The sequence below is a fragment of the Cydia fagiglandana genome, chromosome 24 (genome assembly GCF_963556715.1).
Source record: "Cydia fagiglandana chromosome 24, ilCydFagi1.1, whole genome shotgun sequence".
NCBI lineage: Eukaryota > Metazoa > Arthropoda > Insecta > Lepidoptera > Tortricidae > Cydia > Cydia fagiglandana.
The window spans coordinates 8,028,416-8,053,628 of record NC_085955.1 but is presented as its reverse complement, the minus strand read 5'-3'; the positions used below and the strand labels follow the sequence as shown (position 1 = coordinate 8,053,628).

The 25,213-nt window shown below is 38.9% G+C and overlaps 1 protein-coding gene across 1 annotated transcript; it reads right to left on the bottom strand.

Annotated features, from left to right (window-relative positions):
* Nucleotides 1–977: 977 nt before the first annotated feature.
* On the bottom strand, nucleotides 978–24,920 carry LOC134676425 (protein TEX261). Its single transcript, XM_063534817.1, has 5 exons — nucleotides 24,765–24,920; nucleotides 23,087–23,166; nucleotides 22,136–22,357; nucleotides 5,025–5,136; nucleotides 978–2,152 (listed from the first exon to the last, which is right to left on the bottom strand). Exons 1-5 carry the CDS (start codon nucleotides 24,832–24,834, stop codon nucleotides 2,034–2,036), a joined length of 603 nt encoding a protein of 200 aa, XP_063390887.1. The 5' UTR covers nucleotides 24,835–24,920; the 3' UTR covers nucleotides 978–2,033.
* Nucleotides 24,921–25,213: the final 293 nt, after the last annotated feature.

Below are 25,213 nucleotides of genomic sequence, written 5' to 3'. Positions count from 1 at the left end.
TATTATTTCCTTCTGTTGTCATTTCCAAGTTACAAGACGAAAATATGTTTGCCATTGTCGGTCAATGAATGTGATAAGCATGAAGTACCCATTTTCATAGTGCGACCGAAACTTTGTTGACAATTTTTCATATTTATAAAATATGATATTTTGTTTAAAAGCATTTTTTTCACGTTTGAAATATGAGAATTATGATTATTAACAAATTCAAGCGTACAGATGTAGTGTATAATTGTTTTCCATCGTATTTTCTCGGAAATGTTCGTATTTGTCATGCTACTTCAGTCAACCTCAGTACTTTTTGTACCGAGACTGACTCAAAATAGCAAGACACGTTCGTAAGTTTCCGTGAAAAAACGATGGAAAATTATTATGCACTACATCTCTACCCGATTTTATTCATAGATATTTTTGTTCAAAAGTAGGCAATATCAAAATATCTAAGATCTTGCCAAAGAATTAAGATTTAACAAGCGATGGAATAACTTCAATCAGGTCTCCTTTTTTTCGTAGATTGGTACGAGTATATTCTTCAATGTAAACTAAAATTTACAGTAACAGTACTTGACAACGCGTTCATCGAGAGAGAAAAAATGTCTGATGGCAAATATCTTGTCTTTAGGGGTCATCAATTAATTACAGCACACGAATTTTTAGCTTTTTGGACCCCTCCCCCCTCATTGTCACACTTGGTCACATTTGGCAAACCCCTCCCCCATGTCTGACGTCACAGTTTTTCCACGAAATCGGCAAATTGAATATTATTATTATTTTTGAAAAAAGAAATATTAGTAATTTTATAACCAAAAACTGATTAGGAACGAAAATTAAACGAATATAATTGATTATCGTTTCAAAAAACTGGTTATTTAACTGTACAGCGAATTAAATAAGTTAAAGTGACTCCCCTCTCCCCCTGTCACGACATGTCACATTTTGTTGACACCCTCCCCCCCCCCCCCCCCCTAAACGTGTGATGTAATTAATGGATGACCCCTTACCCACTAAAGGGGTACCTAATGGGTTAGTGAAATATCCCAGGATATACAAAAAAAACGTTAGAATTTAAATAGGTGTCATGGGAATAGGGCTCATGATCAGGGATGTTACAGAGGTGGCTTTACCGGATCCTGAATTCCAAAAAAATATATAACGCGAGTCGGATCCGGAGCCGGAGATGATGTAGAGGCCGTTACCAGATCCCAATCCGGAGCCAGATCCGGAAGTTTACCGGAGGCGGAGCCAAGTAGCTTTTTAGGTCAAAACCTGTAGGCGCGTGCCGCTACCGCAGCCAAAGCATTTCTTCCAGCTCCGATATAACTCCGGTAAAAATTTAACGGAGGCGGAGGCTCGATATTAAAAATACCGGAGGCGGAGGTGTAAAACCAAAAAGAAGTTCCGGTATATCGGATCCGGAGGCGAAGCTAACCCTACCATACTCATGGTGTATCACTGGCAACATATAACTGTGATGTCGTTCAATGTATATAAGTGCCGTGTTTTCTATCGATTTAGCCTTTTGAACGCCACAGACGCAATTGACGTCAACGCGAAATCGTGACAACGACGCCAAAGACGGCATTTGACGTCGATCGTTTTTTGATGAAAATCACCCCACTTTTAGGTTAGCATTATTTATTCACTAAACTAAATTTTACCCCCGTGGCGTCAGTGGCACGGCAAATGGATGCGCCGTTTGGCGTTTAAAAGGTTCTCGTGCGAAGTCGGGGCGGATCATCACCACTAGTATACAGGGTGTGTCTGACCATGGGGCTTATATCCAGGGCTCGATTCTACTCGCTAAACTGAGCTACTTTTATTATGGCACCAACCCCGAATACCCGAAAAAAATTTTTACTTTTTCATACATTTTGACTGATTAGATGTCGACGTTTTCTATGGAAAAGCCAACATTTTTTCCCCGATTTTAGGGTTGGTCCCATAGTAAAAGTAGCTCATTTTAGCGAGTAAAATCAAGCCCTGGATTTAAAGCCCCATGGTCAGAACCATACTGTATTATGTTAGAAAGTACTCTAAAAAGCTTTCTTGCTCCGCTGCGGCAGTATAGAGTCCTTGGCGAAGCTGAAGAATGAGAGGAGCGAGTACCGCTTAGACTTGCGAGACAGGTAATCCGTCACCACGTTGTTATCACCTGGAAATAAAGACAGAATATTACTTTTATTGGCGTTATTAGCCCCCCCCCCCCACATCTGGCGTCTTTCGAGCGTCGGCGTCTACAATTCTATGGCCGCTACTCGACGCAACGTCGATTTTCCATAGCGCTGACCAGACGCCGACAGACGCCGACGCTTGAAAGACGCTAGATGTCCGCCTGGGGGGCCCTTATGTTATTGAAGCGGTGGTGGCCGAGTGGATATGACGCCCGACTTTCAATCTGGAGGTCGCGGGTTTAAATCCTGGGTCGTACCAATGAGTTTTTCGGAACGGATCATTTCATATTTATTTACCACTAGCTTTAAAATTCAAAGGTATGTGAAGATTGTGAAGTCCCCAACCCGCATTGGGCGAGCGTGGGGACTATAGCCCAAACCCGAGAGGGCTTGCTTGAGATGAGGCCTGTGCCCAGCAGTGAGACGTATATATACAGGCAAAATTTGTTTTATTTTTATAAATTAATATGTGATAAAACGTATATTTTTAGGGTTCCGTACCTCAAAAGGAAAAAACTGAACCCTCATAGGATCACTCGTGCGTCTGTCTGTCCGTCTGTCACAGCCTATTTTCTCCGAAACTACTGGACCCAAAGACGGACATGTAACGTAAACAAATGAATTTTAAACAATTTTAAACACTTTAGGTGGTAAATGAGATTTTTCAAACCATATCATGTTACATATCAAATGAAAGAGCTCAATGTGAGAATCTCAAATATATTTTTTTTATAATTTTAGAATAAACAGTTTAGAAGTAATTCAAGAAAATAGGCAAAAGTTACCATACCCCCCCCCCCCTTTTGTCCGAAACTACTGGGTCTAAAAATTTTTTGTATGAAATCTAGTCAAAATCTACCCTAATTGCTACAAAACAGCTGCTACATATTAATAATTATTAGAGATATACGCGGTGTGAATTTATTTCAGTTTACTAACTATTATTCACATGAACTATTTTCCGATAAAATTCAGCCGTCAAAACTAATCTACGAAATATTATTCTACTTCGTACTAAATACGATATAAGAGGTTTCGTCTGATACGTCCCTAGTTTTGATTACTACTAGCGCCATCTAGGGGTTATCCATTAATTACATCACACGTTTAGGGGGAGGGAGGGGGTCAAGAAAATGTGACATATTGTGACATGGGGGAGGGGGGGAGACACAAACTTCGTGACGTCACTTTAACTTCATCAGTAACCGAAAATTTATATAAATTATTTTATTCGCTGTACATTTAAATAACAAGTTTTTAAAACGATAATCGTTTTTATTCGTATAATTTTCTTTCCTAAGCAGTTTTGGGTTATAAAATTACTAATATTTATATCGTCAAAAATATTTTGATAAAATATTAATAATACTTAGGTACTCACTTAATTCGATTTGGCGATTTCGTAGAAAAAATGTGACGTCACACTAGGGGGGAGGGGTTTGCCAAATGTGACCAAGTGTGACAAGGAGGGGGGGAGGGGTCAAAAAACCTAGAAATTCGTGTGACGTAATTAATGGATGGCCCCTATAGTATAACTAATCATTTACCATTTTCTCATACATGCACACGTGCCTAATATTCCGGTGGTGTTTTAGTTTTAAATATAAAGAACATTGTTTTTGGACATGTGTGGTTCACGAGTGAGTGATTTAAAATGAACTATATCTTTTGAGTGAACTCGCTCACTCTTTAACTCGGTCAGTAACTCAGTTCTTTCCTAATAGATGGCGCTAGTAGTACTAGTGTAGTGGTGCTTGGAAATGACACAATTGTGCCACGACCAGTATTTTAAAGCACAAATATACCGGGTGTGGCCTGTAACATGAGCAAATAATGAAAACATAGATTGGACTCCTCAAACGGTGAAACTTTTGTTCAGCAACTTTAAAAAATTACGAAGTATTTAGACTTCCTATTTTTCATACAAAATAAATATTATTTTCAATGGACGCCATCGCCACGCCATATCATTTTGATTGACGTTGCTTGTCACGCCTTAAACATAACAAAATTCGCAATACATTGAGTCTTAGAATAACCTTTAAAGTGTATTAAAAATCAAACCACAAGTTAATTTTAAAAGTCGCTGAACAAATGTTGGTCAGTATGAGGAGTACAGCCTACAGCAAAATTTTTTGCTCTTATTACAGGCCACACCCGGTATTTTGTCAACATTTACTTGCTTCCGTGATTCTTCGATCTATTAGAACATGGTACGGCACCCAACTATGATTACGTTCAATGCTCTCGTACGCACCTGTATATAAATGAAATAAGCTACATTTAAACGTGTAATGACTAAATCAAATCATAAAATATATGCGATTATTATAGTTCGTTTTTTTCAGCATTAGAAAAAAGGTAAACAATCTTGACGTGTCTTTTAATTGAAAAACGCTTTTTAAAAATCAGTAACTATTACTTATGAAAGCAGCTTCTCGGCTCCGTTCGACTCAGCATTGCTCCAAGTAATTATTAGGGTTGGCACAACTTGACTTCCCTTTGCGTGCACGACCACAGATAAGATAATTACTTGAATTTTGACAACCCTAATTAGCCGAAAGGGATAGTGCCGTATTAGAAAGGGACTGCTTCATTTGTCCCCGAACCGCTGTCAAACTTCGGTTTTGTAAGAAGTTTTCTTTCTATACCGTAGTACTAGAGTACGAAAGCTACGAAAAGTCTGCAGCAATTTTGATAGCCCTCGCAGTGCCAGTGTTATTTATACGTCATAATTTCATAGAAGTTTGACCTTTAAAATAATACTCGCACTGCGTGGGCTATCAAATCCGCTGCAGACTTTTCTTGGTCTGACTCTATCACTTATTGTGTGGTTGAAGTGTGTCAACTTACTGAGTAGGGGTTGTTTCTCTCCCGTAGTGGGCAGCACGTAGTCGTTGGCTGACAGAGACACGAACAGAGCGAAGGGCACCATCCACAGGCATAGTGTGAAGTACGCCAGCACCTGGAGATAATAAATATTTATTATTATTGCGAGCCTATTGTGTCCCACTGCTGGCCAAAGGCCTCCCCCCTCTTCTTCCACTCCTCCCGATTTTGAGCTGCATCTGGCCAATCTCTCAAAAAGGAGTCTAAGTTATCCCGCCATCGCCGACGAGGTCTGCCGGGTTCCCGGTTCGACTCAGGGGCACCCACTCTGTGGTTATCTTGGCCCATAAGTCATTCGGCATAAGTCTCGGAGTAATTGTGAGTCTCTGTCGAAAATAGGCGGCCAATGGTCAACCTCATGTCAACCATATGTATGGACTGACGTTTATCTGACATGACGTACCTATACATTTGATGTGCCCCTCCCCCGCAAAAAACGGCAGACTATTTTGTATCGAAAATTTTAGACATGGCGTCTCCGTTGGTTATATCCTCCAAGGCATAAGTAGGAGATAATAATAATAAAATAATATTCTGGCCAAAAGGTGTCGTGTTTCGGAGGTTCCGGGGTAAACTGCCGAATCCGGTACAAGAGCAGCCACGCCATTTTGTCGACTAAATAGTGTTTAGTTTTAAGTTTATAATAGTAGATTGTACAACAAGGGCATAAAGTGACCCATTTTTACCCGAGGCAATTTTTTGGTCTGAGCGAAGCGAAGGTAAAAATGGTAGACGAGGGTAAAAATGGACATTTATGCCCTTGTTGTACACTCTGCTTTTCACTTCGATTGCGAGGAAAATAAATTATATTTTTCACGGCAATTTACACCACGAAATTGTCGTACAGCGAAAGAACATAATACACAACCAATTCCCGCCAACTTTTCTTTTTTTTTTTAATTTTCAATTTCTGATCAGAGTTTCAGACGCTTGGTTTTCTGCCAAGTCAAACATTTCGGCGCATTTTTGAACGATAATCGACTCCTATTTTATGTGATTTACTAAATTTAATGACAGAAAATACGGATTTCTAATAAATTGTAGCAAAAATAAAATAACATAACAAGTTTTGTCATCTACACAATTTTATTGCTCAGTAAAATTGTGCAATATGTTTTAACTGTTTGGCTGTTGAGACCGATTACCTTAGTCTTAGAAGAATTTTTTACTTTTATCCTTTAGAGCATAAAATGCGATTTTATGTCGTCTACGCACGACATAAAGGTGCACTTTTTGAGCATGAGAAGTGAAAAATACATTATGTATGTTAGTCTGTAAGGTATTTGTAATATGGGCCTTGTTGAATGAATTAAATAAATTAAATTTCTAAATAAAATAAATAAATATGTGTGCTACTCTGCAGCGGCGCCACCATAATGAATACCAATGAATTATATGGTGAAATGATGTACCTAAAAAGTACATCATGTACCTATAATGTTTATGGCCGTACCTGTGCTAGGAAACGAAATAATCGGCATTGAAAGTGGCGCCGCTGGGGAGCATACTCCCCAGCGGCGCCACACAGTACTCATAGATAGAAATGATATTAGCTATATTTTTCTTATGTAAATTGATGTACTAATGCTGTTTATTACGTACCTATTGAAAAAAAGAATTATTTTGCATTGATTAGTGATTTTATTTACATTTTAATTCCGCGTTCCGCCTAAACGGTATGAGTTGTAAGAGAGGCGCGCGGGTGAGCGAGATGGAGATAGAAATTCTTCCCGCGGGACCGCGCTCCCGCGGCCGCTCCGTTTATATCGTTATGTTTCTGTGTCTGTACTTCTGTATCAAAAGGAAAATTATATTAAGTACGTTGTATTTTTTTATATTTAAAAGTATATAATTAAATAACATTTTCTGTATGATAGAGTCAGACCACAGAAAGTATGCAGCGCTAAATAAAAAGTAGCTTTTAGAAATCAGTGTGTGCCAACACGATAGAAAATGGATTAAATAGTCTTGATACTTGTGAAATTTCGACCATATTTCGTCATACGTTGTATTTTTTTATAATTAAAAGCTGATAAATAAAATAAAATGTTAGCTTGAGATAAGAATTTTATCTTGTTTCATTGCGATTTTCAGTAGTCGGGTTTTAGTTTTTGAACTTGTTTTTATCAATAATATTTTTGTTTTGGCTTTCGTTATGTTTATATTTCTGTAGAAAGAAATTTAGAGTTTGAGCAGCAGCATACGCAGGACTTCGGGCCTTTAGGCGTTGGGGTGGTGGGTAGAAAAACTCATTGTGGGTAGGCAATACTGGTTTGGAACTGATCTGCTCCGCTTCTTTCCTGAGTGCATGTTTTCTCCTCAAGCGCGGAGGTGCTATGTGGCATAGTATTGGTAGCCAATGGGAAGCAGTGGACTTAACCGTTCCTGATATACATCGCATAGTCTCATTCAGTTTGGTATCCACCTTGCCCACGTGAGCGCTTTCTGACCACACTAGGGCACAGTATTCCGCTGCTGATTGAGATGCTCCCCACGAGGTGCCACATAGCCTATGCAGGATATTATTTCGCGTTGATAGTTTCTGGGAGAGCTTCACAAGATGTTCCTTGTACGTGAAATATCTATCCAGAGTAATTCCAAGATATTTTGGGTGCTGGTTGTATTTGAGCTTTTTCCCTTTGTTTTTCCCAACGGTCTATGTTGGTTAATAGGTAGCCATTTGGTTACTCAGATGGAAGCACGATACCTTCAGTCTTGCTTGCACTGGGTATTGGGCGCCAGTGTTGAAAGTATTTTGTTAGCCTTTCTAGGTCGTCGGTAGAGTCTGTGCGGAAAGAGAAGAGTCGTGGGATTTGAGGGCGCGCCAGTGCTATTTTATGGTTTTTGCTATACTGACAACACTGGTCACGTGATTATAGTACGATACTAAAGGTCATGATACTTGAATCCCTTTTGTTCCGGTTTTTTACCACGGCTTACTAAACGGAGCCTGGTGGTGGTGTCGGCTCGTCAACTCAATCCTCTGATTTAGCGCAGGCACTACTTTTCTTTTTAAAAAACACTTTGATTTTATGTCTCAGATACTAAAAAGTGACTGCGATTGACAAAACTGCTAAAACTAGTTAAGAATCTGCCGAATACAACTGTAATTTTAGTACCAAACAAGATAGAATCTCATTTATGTACTGCCTAATCTGTGCAGTCCAACAGTTATTAAAACCGGGTAGATCGGGTAGAAATTGGGCAATAGAGCTGTAATTTTATCTGGGATATATTTCACCCATTGTAAACTTGACTTGTAATGTATGTGTACATTATTAATAATAAATATGAATATGAATAAAAATACTGCATAAGTAGGTAGGCCTTATTGGGATATGTCCGGTTCTCTCATCTCACGATATTTTACTTCGCCGAAAAGTCACTGCTAAATATGAAATATAATTTCGTAACTAACAGAATACAGATCAATTTCGTAAGCAGTAAAGAAATATTTTATTAGAAAATGTTTTATTCAGAACCTAGTAAACGAACTTACAAATAAAGAAATATTTTATTAGAAAAAGTTTATTCTTTGTAATCGAAGTCTGAATTAAAATATTCAATGTCATTTATGTTTGAGCTAGCGTCAAAACAACCAGAGACCCTCATAGGAACTATCTTCATCTAAACTGGATGTGCTTGAATCCGGCACGTAGATTACGAATTCTTGCATATCACCTACTTTTAGCGGTCTTTTATTCGAGATACCGTAGGTACTTTTACACAATCCTGAAAAAGAAATTACATATAAATATGCATAAAATGGCAAGTATCAAGACTATTTGTCAGTTATTTTAAAGATCATGAATGACCTGCATATTTATGAAAATTAATATATTTTTAATGAATATACTTACCGATTATATACCGGAGACAAGTTACTTAGGGGGGTAATTATTTAATATTAAATACAACATCAATACCCGCGAATAGCGGAAACACGTTCCGCGACTTTTTGTAAGTAGATAGTCGGCTTTTAGCCCTTTTCTTCCCGCTGAAAAAACCGAAGAATGTTAAATATAATTTTCCCTGTGGTTTTATGTACGGTTTTATCGTGTTTTGAAAATATTTTATACATAAAACTTGCGGTTTTTGTTAATAAAAATATACATTGACAGAAGTTTGTTTACTTTTTACAAGACAGGTGTCAAAGGTTTGATTGCCATATAAAATTTAAAATGTTAGTTCCCGTTTCTGCCACGACTCTTCTCTTTCCGCACAGACTCTATAAGGGTTGTTTCTCCAGACGTGAAATTTTTGCACTGGGCTACTAGTGCAATGTCATCAGCGTATATGAATTTTGTAGCGTCTGTAGGTGGGAGGTCGTGGATATATAAATTGAAGAGCTGAGGAGCTAGAACAAACCCTTGTGGCAAGCCATTATTTAGTTTCTTTCTCTTGCTTTTAGCGTCTCCTAAGAACACTTCGAACTCCCGCTCGCTCAACATACCAGTTATGAGATCCGCTATCTCATTGCTTGGAATCACCGATAATATTTTGTAAACTAGACATTGTTTCCACACCGTATCATAAGCAGTTGTCAGGTCTATAAACACTGCTGTGGACTTCAAGGCTTTTTAGTATCCAGCTTCAATGAGTCGTAAGGGCCAGTACTTGGTCCGTGCAGCTTCTTTCACTTCGGAACCCAGCTTGTTCAGGTGGAGTAACAGCTTCTATGTACGGTTCAACTCTAGAGTTAAACCGTACAATCGCGGTAACCGAAGACAATACTATACCTAATTCGTAACGTATAAGTTAACAACTCAAAATTTGCATTAAGTAATTTAATTTTCACTACACCAACCGGTAAAAGCTCTCTTGATTGTTCAAAAACTGATAGCAAAGTTGCATTTTATTCACATGTGAGGCAAAGCAATCAAATGCAAATTTTGAGTTGTTTTCTTATGTTTGCTAGCAGAATTGACTTTTAAACTATCGCTCATGCTTTGAAACCACGCTTTAGCTTGAAAACGAGCGGTTAAACAACAACTTTGCCTCCTTGTAAAACAACTATTTTTCTTTTTACAGAAACATAAACATAACGAAAGCCAAAATAAAAATATTATTGATAAAAATAAGTTCAAAAACTATAACCCGACTACTGAAAATCGCAATGAAACAAGATAAAATTCTTATCTCAAGCTAACATTTTATTTTAAATATCAGCTTTTAATTATAAAAAAATACAACGTATGACGAAATATGGTCGAAATTTCACAAGTATCAAGACTATTTAATCCATTTTCTATGGTGTTGGCACATACTGATTTCTAAAAGCTACTTTTTATTTAGCGCTGCATACTTTCTGTGGTCTGACTCTATCATACAGAAAATGTTATTTAATTATATACTTTTAAATATAAAAAAATACAACGTACTTAATATAATTTTCCTTTTGATACAGAAGTACAGACACAGAAACATAACGATATAAACGGAGCGGCCGCGGGAGCGCGGTCCCGCGGGAAGAATTTCTATCTCCATCTCGCTCACCCGCGCGCCTCTCTTACAACTCATACCGTTTAGGCGGAACGCGGAATTAAAATGTAAATAAAATCACTAATCAATGCAAAATAATTCTTTTTTTCAATAGGTACGTAATAAACAGAATTAGTACATCAATTTACATAAGAAAAAAATAGCTAATATCATTTCTATCTATGAGTACTGTGTGGCGCCGCTGGGGAGTATGCTCCCCAGCGGCGCCACTTTCAATGCCGATTATTTCGTTTCCTATCACAGGTACGGCCATAAACATTATAGGTACATGATGTACTTTTTAGGTACATCATTTCACCATATAATTCATTGGTATTCATTATGGTGGCGCCGCTGCAGAGTAGCACACATAAATATAGATGGTCAAGCAAATCTTGTCAGTAGAAAAAGGCGCGAAATTCAATGTTCTATGACATGATATCCCTTCGTGCCTACGTTTTTCAAATTTGCCGACTTTTTCTACTGACGAGATCTGCTTGATCAACTTTAGTTAATACATTTTCACCACGCCAGCTTGTAAAGGCTCTTGTCATTCTTGAAGAACTGATGAGAAAATTGCATTTTATCCACAACAATAAATAAATAAATATTAGGAGACATCTTACACAGATCAACCTAGCCTAGCCCCAAACTAAGCAAAGCTAGAGGCGACGATATACCTACACTAGCTGTTGCCCGCGACTTCGTCCGCGTAGAATCTTATCTTCAACATTTTACATCTTTAGTACCTATAATTTTCATATCCAAGCAATGTTGAAATTAAGTACTTTTCTTTTTTAGCAAGTTGTATGAAGTTTTAAGTCAAGTGGATTTTGATGTTGGTTGCTGAAATTACTTTTCTTGTATTCTCATAATAGGTACCTTATACAAAGATTCAAGTTCCGCACTCACAAAATATCTGATCTCCATACAAACTTTCAACCCCTTTCTCACCACCTTGGTGGATGATTTTCAAAAATGCTTGAATTAGTTTTTGTAGAAAACCGCTGAAATTAGTTTTCTTGTATTTTAGTTTAAAACGTTTATACAAAGTTTCAAGTTCCTTGCTTAAAATAAAATTTGCACCCGAAGACGAACTTTCATCCCCTTTTTAACCCCCTTAGGGGTTGAAATTCCAAAAACGTTGCAATTACTTTTTTTTGTAATCGGCTATTATGCCTTTCTAAGAAATTTCAAAACCATTTGTAATGGATTCAAATTTTCAACCCCTCTTTAACCCTGTTAGGGGATGAATTTTACAAAACGCTGAAATAACTTTTCCTGTATTTTAATACTATCCCCAAATACAGAGATTCAGGTCCCGCGTTCGAAAAAAATCTGATATCCATACAAACTTTCAACCCCTTTTTCACCACCTTACGGGATGAATTTTCAAAAACGCTGAAATTAGTTTTCTTGTATTTTAATAATATATCTTTTAAAGAAGTTTCAAATTCCTAGCTCAAAAGAAAACTTTAACCCCATACAAACTTTCACCCCCTTTTTAACCCCCTTCTCAAAATCGCTTCTTATCTCTTGTACACTTTATAAATGCAATCTGGTGTGCAAATTTCAACTTTCTGTCAGTCAGTCAGGACACTTGCATTTATATAATAAATATATATAGATACTTATATTTTTATTTCACTCGGTAGCAAAGTTTGTTGACCCCTGTGCCTTGAAACCCACGCGACGCTCAACGCAACGCTTTTACAAACGAGTTTCTTAAATCTATGTTTCTCTTCAGTGTACGAAAACTTGGTCAGAAACCTTGATTATTTCCAGTGAGACCTCTTGGATTGAAATGTCAAAACCAGCATATTGGACACCTTTAGGATGTAGCCATGAAAGCAAAAACACGAGAAGGACGGTGTAATAACAAAAACCAGATAAGTGCGAGTCGGACTCGCCCACCGAGGGTTCCGTACTTTTTAGTATTCGTTGTTATAGCGGCAACAGAAATACATCTGTAATAATTTTAACTGTCTAGTTATAACGGTTCATAAGATACAGCCTGATGACGGACAAAGGAGTCTTAATAATAGCAAAAAGAATAGATAGTATAGAGGGTGTCGTATATAAAAAATAATGTTGTTGTGGTGTAAGAAATAATAAGGTTTTTAAGATGTCTAAATGATTAATGGAAGTGATGCCTCGGATAAGATCCGCAGTAAAACATTTCACCTTTGGAGTGCAAGGGTCCTCTTGTTACTCTAACCTGGTTAATGGGAACTTGATAGGATATTGAAAAGATAAGACCAAATATATGACATGCAATTTAATACGATTCGCTAACTACTACAATGCACTCCGCTTTAGGGCGGGCGCTGCTCAGAATACAATCGGTTTCTCTAAACTGTCGGCGGTTATGGGATGACACTATAGTAAACCTTAATCTACGCTCGCGAGATGAACGAGACGCGGGGTTTTGGCCAAAACCTGGGATAAAAGTCTAGTGCACTCACGGGTACCGAACGTAGCTATCATCCACAGGCCCGCTGGTATTTAACGCAGCAGGCGGATCGCTGACGGTGGGCGGCGGGCGTTCCTCAAGCTCCGGCTTTGGCAAGCCCGGGCGAGAACAACCCGCGGCAAGGCTGTCCGACACACGGCTCGCGGGTCAAGGCCGTGCCCTATGGCTTGATGGTGGCGCCAACGTGATGCGCCTCGGAGCCGATAGGCCACGCAAGTGAAGGGGAGGCCTGTGTGAAGCACCTCGGGATCGCCAGGCGGCACGCAGTCCACAGGCCTTGGAAACTGCGCCCTGCGGTGAAAACCAGCGTCCCCACGACGCTCAGCACATCAGGGAGCGCGCAACGGCGCTCGGAGCAACACGACCGTCGGCCATGCTTGCGCTCGCCGGCGGCACGGAAAGCACTCGGTGGGCTACGCCCTTTTCGCGCACAACACACACACACACGGCGCACTTTACATATATCCCAATCTTCCACCGGCCAGGGCAGGCGGCGGAAGGGGGCGAGGCGGTTTATTTCGATATTCAATTAGGAGCTGTATAAATGCTAGCGTGCCCCAGTACCAACCCTCCATCCATCGTCGATTCTAGCAAAATCCCCAGCCCTCCGTTTCGATCCATATCGACGCATCAAACGTCAAACCAACTTAAACCTTTTCCAAATCATATGACTCTCGAAAAAATATCAATGCTCATTAATACTTGTAATATTTTAAGTGGTTAATAATAATTACTAATAATTATATTTCTATCGTACGTTTCCTACCTTGTTTCATTCAGAATACCTTCTTTCCGATGCGGTAACTAAACGCATAGTCTACTCTCTGACAGTTCTCCTGTCAAAATTTCAACCTTTTCACACCTTCATATTCACTATTTATGTTTCATAAAAAATTCCGAAAATGATTCTAAAATACTAATTAAATTAGGAAGTGACCTATTTGAGCAGTTGGGGTAGACCAGGGGGATCATTTTGATATGCATGAAGCCAGGTTTGGTTCGACAACCTCCGCGCAATTTGGGTGACAAGTTCCGTTCAAGTGGCATACTCTTTAGACTTGTTTCTTCGAAACCAGCTAACCAGGAGGCAGGATATGCCAACCAACCTACAGCTGAGAAGGTACATTATAGTTTTACCTAAGTGTCATACTCTGGTGTATGTTATTTTGTTGGAAATGCGACAGTCATGTTGTACCGGTTATCTTGTATGGAAAAACATGTATTTATCCTAGGCAAATACGTAGCATCGCTACAATATCCCCTCTCTCGGCAAAGAGGTTAAGCGCCGCTTAACCGAGGCAGCCGGGGTAACCGGAGAAAAAAAAATCTTTTCCCAAAAAATCATCTGGTCCAGTAGGACGTTAACTATACATGCGGACATATACATGCGCTCCATATTTATTATCGTTTGACACTAAACCTATATTTATTTGTTTCGTATGCTACTTAATATTTATCTTTAATTTACCTATGTTATGTTCTAGAACTATAACGTAGACGTATACCTCTTAACACTATGCTGTGGTCAGATCATGACTATCACATGTTTCACATTAGAAATCACAGCGTGTGGCCACCACACTGTGGTTTCTGCTACTCAACTAAAAAATATAACCTAGATTTCCTTTGAAATAGTCTTAAGTTGTATAATGTAGTCGCTATAGTTAATAATGAGCTAACTCTCATTTTGAGGCTAATTGATATCTTTTAATGCTAACAAAAATATTATTTATCTTTGATTAGGCTAATTTATTCTAATTAATTAGTATATTACATGTATTTCTATTCCTAATTTAATGCTACCTATTGATATACTAATAGTTATGTTTTACTATAGCATGCTCTGCTATGCCTATATTCCTACAAATACAAAGCCACTAGTACCCTAATATAATGTGGTTACTAGTTGGTAGTTTTTATTTATTACTTATACTAGCAATAGTGGAAGTTACTTGTAACCCGCACTTAAATCAAACTCCTATATGCAGCCAATGGGCTTGCATTAATTGAAAAAGAAAAAACTTGGTTTTCTTTTCCATGTCCTACTTAGTGTATTATATCCACCATAATTGAGTCACCCTGGGCCCTTAGGGTATGTAGTTACTTATAAAATTTGATTTCCTAGGAAATGCTTGGAACAAATGTTGACCAGTTGGGTCAAAGAAGCATGTATGCTTGAAAAAAGAGAATGGGCTAAATCTTAGTATGCCCTAATAATATAAAATAAATTGTTACGTGTGACATACACCTTGTGGGACTTTAATTATGTCCTTGACATGATATTTTCCAATTTTACCCGTGTCTATCTCCTGAAGATCATATACGACATCCGAATGCTTCTTAATGACTTTGCATTTCAGGAAGCGCGGTGCCAATTTTGCGGAGAAGAAGTGTGCTGCATTTGACTGTACAAAATTACGCCTCCATACGATATCGCCTACGCTTAGCCGTAGTTCCTTACGGCGCAGGTTATATCGTACCGCGTTTTGTTTGTACGCTTTGGTCAAAGCATCAGTGACGCGCTGGAAGATATCTGCCATCTCGTTGAGAGCAGTTGCTCTGTCGGACCGGTTGGAAATTTGGAGGTCGTCTAACGAATTTGGAATACCGCCCCTAATGGAATGCAGCATGCCATCCGTCATCATCTCTCGCCCCTTTGCCAACAAGAATGGTGTATGCCCCGTTACAATATTAATAGTGCTATTCAAAGATAGCTGGATTTGCGGTAGGTACTTGGACCAGTTCCTTTGGTCTTGTCCTACTAAAATAGCTAGGCAGGTCTCAATAGTTTGATTAAAGCGTTCTACTGTATTAGATTGAGGTGCGTAATATGCGTTATAAAATATCCTTGGTATTGAGTGTGTGGCACAAAAATCTTTAAATTGTTTACTTTGGAATATTGTTGCGTTGTCGCAGATTAAAACACATGGGATTCCCTCTTTATTTAAAATTTCTGATTCTATAAATGTAGTTACTGTTTTAGTTGTTGCAGTTCTAAGTGGGTGAATCCAACAATATTTTGTAAATACATCAACTATAGATAGTATGTAGACGTGACCAGAATATGATTGTACTAAAGGACCTATTAGGTCGATAGATAGAGTGTGTATAGGTTTATTAACCTTTTTCTGGTTTGTCATGTGCCCATGTGGAGGCTGATTTGAGTGTTTGTATGCTTTACACTTCTCACACGTGGCCACATAATTTTTCACGTCTGCATACATGCCTTTCCAAAAATAGTTTTCTTTAATTTTTGATAAAGTTTTAAATGTGCCAGGATGTACTGTTAGTTTTTCATGATTTTCTTTAATGCATTCTGGTATTAATTCTCTAGGCAAAACTATTTTCCAATTATTTTCGGTCTGTAAATTTGATATTGGTTTTGAATATCTAAATAGTACTTTATTTTTTATTTGATAGTTTTTATGAAATACTGAGTTTGTTTCTACATTTTTAAATAATTTATTATACCAATTATCGTTAGACCTGCAACCTCCTTCGAATATTACTGCCTCAATACGTGACAAAACGTCTGGTACTACGTGCATGGAGCCTTTTTTATGTCTAATTTCAAAGTCAAAACAAGATAACTGCATTGCCCATCGCGCCAAACGACCTGAAGGGTTGTTTAGCGTTTTGAGCCATTTTAGCGACATATGGTCGGTGACCACCACAAAGCGGCTACCTTCTATGTACGGTCTAAAATGATTTATTGAGTCCACTAATGCTAGGAGTTCACGTTCGGTTGTGCTGTAATTTCGTTCGGTTTTCGTAAGCAACCTAGAATAAAAAGCTACAGGGTGTTCTATACCGCTCAATTCCTGAATAAGTACGCTCCCGATGCCGACGCTTGATGCATCTGAATGGATCTGGAATGGTTTGGAAAAATCAGGGCAGGCGAGCACCGGAGCCTGGGTGAGGGCTTCTTTAAGCGCTAGGAATGACCTCTCTGCTTCCACTGTCCAGTCTACGGTGTCTCTACCCTTCTTCTTGCCAATTAAAGCTGTCATCGGGGCTATGATAGTTGAAAAATTTGCCACGAATCGTCGGTAATAAGAACAGAGCCCTATAAATGCGCGTAGTTGCTTAGCGGTTGTTGGGCGCGGGAAGTTTTTAATGCTATCTAGCTTTTGTGGATCTGTTAGTAGACCTTGTGAACCGACTATGTATCCAAGGTACCTAAGCTCTGATTTACAAAATTCGCACTTACTAAAATTTATAGTTAGACCTGCCTTGCTTAAAGCTTGAAAAACGTCATTTAAAATAACGATATGCTCTTCAAACGAATTGGTGGCTATGAGAAGGTCGTCACAATATGCAAATATCTTCTCGCCATATTTATGGTGAAAAAGAGAGTCAACCAAACGTTGTAATTCACAGCCCGCGTTCGAGATACCGAACGGGACGCGTTTAAATTCAAATAGTCCGCGGTTTGGTACCACAAATGCACATTTTTGACATGACGTGCCGGAGCCGTCGACGTTGTCGGAGTCACATAAAGAAATTTGCCAGTAAGCCGCCGACAAGTCGATTGAGCTTAAATAACGTGTGCCACGTAAATTATCTAAAATTGAATTAATGTATGGTACAGGATATGAGTCCTTGACTGTGACGTCGTTAAGTTTTCTGGCGTCTAAACAAAATCTCCAGGAACCGTCTTTTTTTGGGGTCATAACAACGGGGTTAGACCAAGGTGATTTAGATGGTGCTATCACGCCCAGCTGAAGCATCCGGTCTACTTCGTCATTTAAAGCCTTCAGTTTAACCGGTGAAAGCGGATAATATCGTTGTTTTATTGGTGGCCCCGTTGTTGTGATCTTGTGCTCTACTAGAGATGTTTTACCCAGACCTCGCTCCTCTGTACTGATTGACTTAAATTCATTTATTACTTTGTCCAATTGAATTGATTCGAGAGGAGAGAGATCATGTTTTGGCACTATGGCACATAATGTTTTTAGTGACTCCGGCCTAAGTGATGTTTTCCTTTTTAGAAGGTGAATATCTTTTAATTTAAAAATATCTATTAATTCTAGTGTTAATATAGAATCCATGCCAAAAATGAAGTCATCAGATACTTCTGGGATTACCATAAACATGATATTATAAAGCATTCCTCTGAAATTGATTGGTAATAGGATTTTACCTATGACCTCAACGACAGAACGGTTTGCACAAGTCGCGGTTGTAGTGTAATTTATTAAATTAAATCCTAAGTTTAAGAAATGTTTATGGTAATTGTTCCCTATTATACTTAAATTTGCTCCTGAGTCCATTAGACCTGTATATATTCGTTCTCGTACCTCAAAATCAATGTAAATTCGGTTATCTCCTTCAACCGCCTTTACACCAGGAGTCACCGCACCTAAATATAGGGTGTTTGATATTGTTTTGATGGCTCCTGGTCTATCTAGTTTTTTTGGACATTGTCTGCTTCCGGCGCTGGTCTGCCCTTGGCAGGATTACATTTGTGGCAAGTGCTTGTAAGCACATTTTTCTGACCGCACTGAAAGCAAACAATGCCTGGAATAGTGCGGCATTGTTGGTATGAATGTCCCGATTTTTTACATTTTTTACAAGTAAGTTGGTTGTTTTTATTATTTACCTGTCTTTGTGTATTATTGCTCTTGAAATTTCTCTGATTATAAGTTTTAATTTCGTTAATTTGTTTTATTTGTTTTGTTGTTTTGGAATTATTTGTAGACCCAGGTAAGCCTGAATAAGCTTCAAAACGTTTGCCTATAGCAATAAGATTTTGGATGCTATTCGAGTCGTCGACAGCCAACAGGTGTCCATATGATGGCAAGATGTTATGTTTAATTATCTGCAGTAAGGTTGTTTCTGATAATTTTGTTGTGAGCCGCGCATTCATAGTTTGCATCTCCAATATGTAAAAATGTAATGACTGGCCTGGTGATTGTCGGTGCTCTCGAATAGTTTTTTCTAAAGTATAATCATTGTCTATTGATGTAAAAAACGATCTGAAAAGATCTTGCAATTCCGACAACGAGGAGACTCCGTCGCGTATGTGCCTATAGTAATCTAAGGCTTTACCGCTTAGTAAATCTGCAAAACATTTAAGCACTTTGCGCTCTGGAGTGTCTCGGCTACGTCTGTAGTCATCAATCCTAAGGAAGAAGTCGGTGACATCTGAGTCACCTGAAAATTTCAAATTCCACGACCGCAAATGGTCCTCGCGCAATACATGCACGATGCGTTCTGTACTGCCTGTAGTCCCCGTCGTAGGGGTTGTAGTGACTGCCCCTGTTAAGGTTGAGTTGGTTTGACGGACAAGGCCCGGAGCCCCCAAATATGGTAAAATAGACTCTAGTGGTTTTGGCGTGGATGGGCCGGGTGGGTGGGCGTCTGCAGCAGCACCCCGCGGTCGTGTATTGACATACGAAGGATTGAATCCTGTTAATTCACGAGTAGTGGTGGGGGGTTTGCCTTCCCTCTCACCTGTGTCATGGAATTCGTCCCCTTCCTCCTCCGACATGTCGGTAAGATTGCTGCTTTACTTGTGTCAGGGTGTGCACCTAAGTATTATAAGCTAATAACACTTCGGTAGATATATGAAGTATTGAAGTACACTACCACTATGCTCTCGACTGGAGCGTGGTAGAAAAAATAATTTGTGGCTAAGCGCTATGCTAACTATTCATAGTGTAGCCTAATAATAATTACAATAAATAATAAATTTGCTACTCTGTCACAAGTAAAGTTACAAATTAAATGGTATTGTATTTTTTAAGACCTATAATTGCATTTAATTCTTTTTTTAACTGATACTAATTTTATACATTTATCTTATCGCTCTGCCAAGCTCACAGCAACCAGGTTGATATTTAAAACTTTTTTTCGGGCGCCATTGTCGTATATAAAAAATGATGTTGTTGTTGTATGAGAAATAATAAGGTTTTTAAAATGCCTTAATGATTAATGGGAAAAATGCCTCGGATAAGATCCGCAATAAAACATTGGACTATTGGAGTGCAAGGGTCCTCTTGTTACTCTAACCTGGTTAATGGGAACTTGATAGGATATTGAAAAGATAAGACCAAATATATGACATGCAATTTAATACGATTCGCTAACTACTACAATGCACTCCGCTTTAGGGCGGGCGCTGCTCAGAATACAATCGGTTTCTCTAAACTGTCGGCGGTTATGGGATGACACTATAGTAAACCTTAATCTACGCTCGCGAGATGAACGAGACGCGGGGTTTTGGCCAAAACCTGGGATAAAAGTCTAGTGCACTCACGGGTACCGAACGTAGCTATCATCCACAGGCCCGCTGGTATTTAACGCAGCAGGCGGATCGCTGACGGTGGGCGGCGGGCGTTCCTCAAGCTCCGGCTTTGGCAAGCCCGGGCGAGAACAACCCGCGGCAAGGCTGTCCGACACACGGCTCGCGGGTCAAGGCCGTGCCCTATGGCTTGATGGTGGCGCCAACGTGATGCGCCTCGGAGCCGATAGGCCACGCAAGTGAAGGGGAGGCCTGTGTGAAGCACCTCGGGATCGCCAGGCGGCACGCAGTCCACAGGCCTTGGAAACTGCGCCCTGCGGTGAAAACCAGCGTCCCCACGACGCTCAGCACATCAGGGAGCGCGCAACGGCGCTCGGAGCAACACGACCGTCGGCCATGCTTGCGCTCGCCGGCGGCACGGAAAGCACTCGGTGGGCTACGCCCTTTTCGCGCACAACACACACACACACGGCGCACTTTACATATATCCCAATCTTCCACCGGCCAGGGCAGGCGGCGGAAGGGGGCGAGGCGGTTTATTTCGATATTCAATTAGGAGCTGTATAAATGCTAGCGTGCCCCAGTACCAACCCTCCATCCATCGTCGATTCTAGCAAAATCCCCAGCCCTCCGTTTCGATCCATATCGACGCATCAAACGTCAAACCAACTTAAACCTTTTCCAAATCATATGACTCTCGAAAAAATATCAATGCTCATTAATACTTGTAATATTTTAAGTGGTTAATAATAATTACTAATAATTATATTTCTATCGTACGTTTCCTACCTTGTTTCATTCAGAATACCTTCTTTCCGATGCGGTAACTAAACGCATAGTCTACTCTCTGACAGTTCTCCTGTCAAAATTTCAACCTTTTCACACCTTCATATTCACTATTTATGTTTCATAAAAAATTCCGAAAATGATTCTAAAATACTAATTAAATTAGGAAGTGACCTATTTGAGCAGTTGGGGTAGACCAGGGGGATCATTTTGATATGCATGAAGCCAGGTTTGGTTCGACAACCTCCGCGCAATTTGGGTGACAAGTTCCGTTCAAGTGGCATACTCTTTAGACTTGTTTCTTCGAAACCAGCTAACCAGGAGGCAGGATATGCCAACCAACCTACAGCTGAGAAGGTACATTATAGTTTTACCTAAGTGTCATACTCTGGTGTATGTTATTTTGTTGGAAATGCGACAGTCATGTTGTACCGGTTATCTTGTATGGAAAAACATGTATTTATCCTAGGCAAATACGTAGCATCGCTACAATGGGTATGTCATAGTAAATGTTGTAGTCACTGTAAATTTACTGCCATCTATCGACACACGACTATAACTCAAAATAAACACGTAAGTATAAAATTATCAAAAAAATGAATATATATGGATAATTGATTTTATTATTTTTACATTATTTTGACCCATGTTCATTCACCGATATCTATGTGTTAAAATTGTTAAATATGAAACGGTGTCGTCACGCCATCTAGCCGAGCATAGGCTAAAACTGTGTGCGCCATCTACCCGAGAATAACTTTTTCTTGATTTCCGAGGCACGTTTTTTTCTTAGACTTTATTCATCTTATACGAAGTAACATATGTCTTTGGTAATAGGGTCCCGTTTTTACCCCTTGGGTATGCAACCCTAAAAATGACCACCAAACTTAATTTTGTATAATCAAGTAACCTCTACACTAGCAAGCGGAGCGTAGGACGTCCACCCACAAGATGGACAGACGACCTTGTTAAGGTCGCCGGAGGACGCTGGATGCGGGTCGCTTCCAACCGGTACGAATGGAGGTCCAAGGGGGAGGCCTATGTTCAGCAGTGGACTTCTTATGGCTTAGATTATGATGATGAACTCACCTCTGAAAATGTGTAATGCACAGTGCCAAAGAACTTCAACGCATAATAGTGTTGTGCTATAAGCGTCCCGACTGCCGCTATAAAAGGTGCGCTGGCCACGCGCACCGCGGGGAAATCTCTGAGCAGCAGAGCATGTAGGGCCTGCTGGATGATGCCTAGGATGTCCATGTGGAGGGGCAGCTCCTCGAATACCAGCAGCCCGATGTGGATAAGTGTGACTATCTGGAAATATTAGAAATAAAAATGACATATCATCAGTGACGTGGCTCATTGCTCATCATGACAAATCATTTAGTCATGATACAAAGAGGTCACTATTAAATATAGGCATTTGAAACTGAAAGTTATGGGAGGACTTGCAAGATAATTTTGTCATAACAGCAAAAGATCTTGTAGCCTTTTGGGGTTCCGTACCCAAAGGGTAAAAACGGGACCCTATTACTAAGACTCCACTGTCCGTCTGTTTGTCACCAGGCTGTATCTCATGAACCGTGATAGCTAGACAGTGAGGGGGGAACTCAAATTTTACATACATTGTATGCCTCAGAGGGGCATACAAATCAACTTTCCCCCACTTAGGTCACTGGCTGGCTACGCCCTTGTATTCAGTTTGTATATACCTGCTATTATAAAATAACTTATTAGTTAATCTATACAATACTACTATAGTTCGTTTTTTTTAGCATTAGAATAAGGTAAACAATCTTGATGTGTCTTTTAATTGGAAAACACATTTTTAAAATAAGTTACGGCAAATATGTAACTATTATGAATCTAATATGATCATTTATATTCTTCTGATTTCATAAATAATAGTTACTGATTTTTAAAAAGCGTTTTTCAATTAAAAGACCTGTCAAGATCGCTTACCTTCTTTCAAGTTCTTTCTAATGCTAAAAAAACGAACTATATAAGATTCCGTTGCTCTAAAGATGGGTAAAATGTACTTACTGCAACTGTCCATGAGATCACATATTTGGCCATCACTGTATACTCTTCCACCAGCTCAGCTAAGTAGTAAAGCCCTGCCGCTGAAATGTTATTAAATAGATGATTACTCGCTTCTCAATATCAGTACAGATGTGCATAATTTTTTCCATTGTATTTTCATGGAAACGTACAAATGTGTCTTGCTATTTCAGTCAGTCTTGGTACAAAAAACTGGCCAAGTGCAAGTCGGACTAACTTTTCCAGGGTTCCGTACATAAGTCCGACTCACGCTTGACTGCACATTTCTTATAGGTTTTCCTGTCATCTATAGGTAAAGAACTAATTTGTGTATTTTTTTCAAAATTTTAGACCCAGTTGTTTCGGGTATAAAGGGGGCCTGGTATGGTAATTTTTTGGCTGTTTTCTTAAATGACTTCGAACCTATGTATTTTAAAATGATAAAAAAAAACATGTCCATGTTTGGGTCACTAATTTACATATGTGTACCAAATTTCAACTTAATTGGTCCAGTAGTTTCCGAGAAAATACGCTGTGACAGACGGACAGACAGACAGATGCACGAGTGATCCTATAAGGGTTCCGTTTTTTCCTTTCGAGATACGGAACCCTAAAAATACTAAGGTTGAGGAAAATATGATGGAAAACAATTAGGTGTGCATTACAACTGTATTAGCAAGTACCTAATTCAAATAGATGCAATAATCCCATAGATGCATTTACCCCGGTTCGCCTTATAGAGTTTCTTTTTCTGTTACAAATGGTAAAAATATGCCCAATAAATAATCATAGGCTTTATATGTGGAAAAAAGTTGTTATTGTATGTCCATACATACAAACACATTTTATATAGCGCCATGACAGCCCATGCTTCAGTAATCAGTCTATTTTAGTAAGTAAGCCCTAACACTGAATATTATTGATATTGATATTGATATTTATTGAAATTAAATTTTACAGCATTACAGCTAACACCAATGCACTGTAAAATTAAGTACCTATGTAATAATAGAGCGAATAATAAGCTAGCTATTGGATGTTTGTTCGCAAAAACGTAAAAAATCTTTAATAAGTTTATGACTTTCGTCGGCAAACAAGTCGGAGTTAGGTGCAAAAGATAAGAAATTATTAAGAAGTGTCCGGGAACGGACAATTGCAGAGTACTGGTGTGCAGTCGTGTGAATGATTCCATTATCTAGGAGGCGATGGCTGCGACAACGTAGGTAGTTGTCGGGAGCAAAAAAGGTATAAAATAAATGGTATCAAAATATACTATTATTTATAGATATGTTATTATGATTACTCAATTCAAGCACCTTTTTTTATCATAGTTAGGAAGTTACATACCAAATGAATTCATAGCTGAATTCGAATTTTAGTGAGGTATTAAGTTTCTCCGCTTATCAATAGCATTGAATAATGACATTAAAACTTTATTGTAAGTAATTAATTACCATTATAAATCAAATACAGCTACGGCCAACTGCGTACATTAACGTCACAGATTTGTTTATTATTCACAGTTACAACACAGATTTTTATTAAAAATCAAACAATAGGCTGGTTTCTTAGAATAATAACTCAATAGAAGCTCTTTTCACATCGTTTTAATACATAAAACTATATTTTTCTAATATATTTAGTACAAAATAAGTTTTGCTATTAATGTAAAAATACTCACCCAAAGCCAATGTGGCAAATACAGCCTGCACTACTATTGATATAATAGTTAATAAGTAAAAGAACCACATGCTTTCTTTATGTAGTTTTACGTTTGTTTTGATATTTTTTTTAGTATTTTTGAGGCTATACGCGTTGTCAAGTGCTAGGTCAATGACAAATGTTACGTCAACGTCAATTCAATGTCAGGTGCGTTCATAAATTACTGATTTAAAGCTTGCTATTCATTGTGGATCTGTTTAAACCAACTCACTGGATCTACCTAAAAAGGGGACACCTTGATTTGAAGCCCATCTTGTCAACAGTATGGTTGTCCTTTTTTGACAAACGGCATTTTTAAAAGAGCAAGGAGAGAGAAATTATACTAGTTGCTGCGCCGTCAAAGAGAACAGACAGCGTTGGGGCCTTGGTGAATATTTGTGTCATATGTGCAAGTAGGTAGTAAGTGTC

Excerpts from the sequence above, each read along its gene's own strand:
- LOC134676425 (XM_063534817.1), bottom strand. The coding sequence starts at position 24,834 with ATGTGGTTCTTTTACTTATTAACTATTATATCAATAGTAGTGCAGGCT. Across the intron at positions 22,358-23,086 it reads TGATCTCATGGACAGTTGCA|ATAGTCACACTTATCCACAT; the intron begins GTAAGTACATTT and ends TAATATTTCCAG. Across the intron at positions 5,137-22,135 it reads TGCATTACACATTTTCAGAG|GTGCTGGCGTACTTCACACT; the intron begins GTGAGTTCATCA and ends TATTATCTCCAG.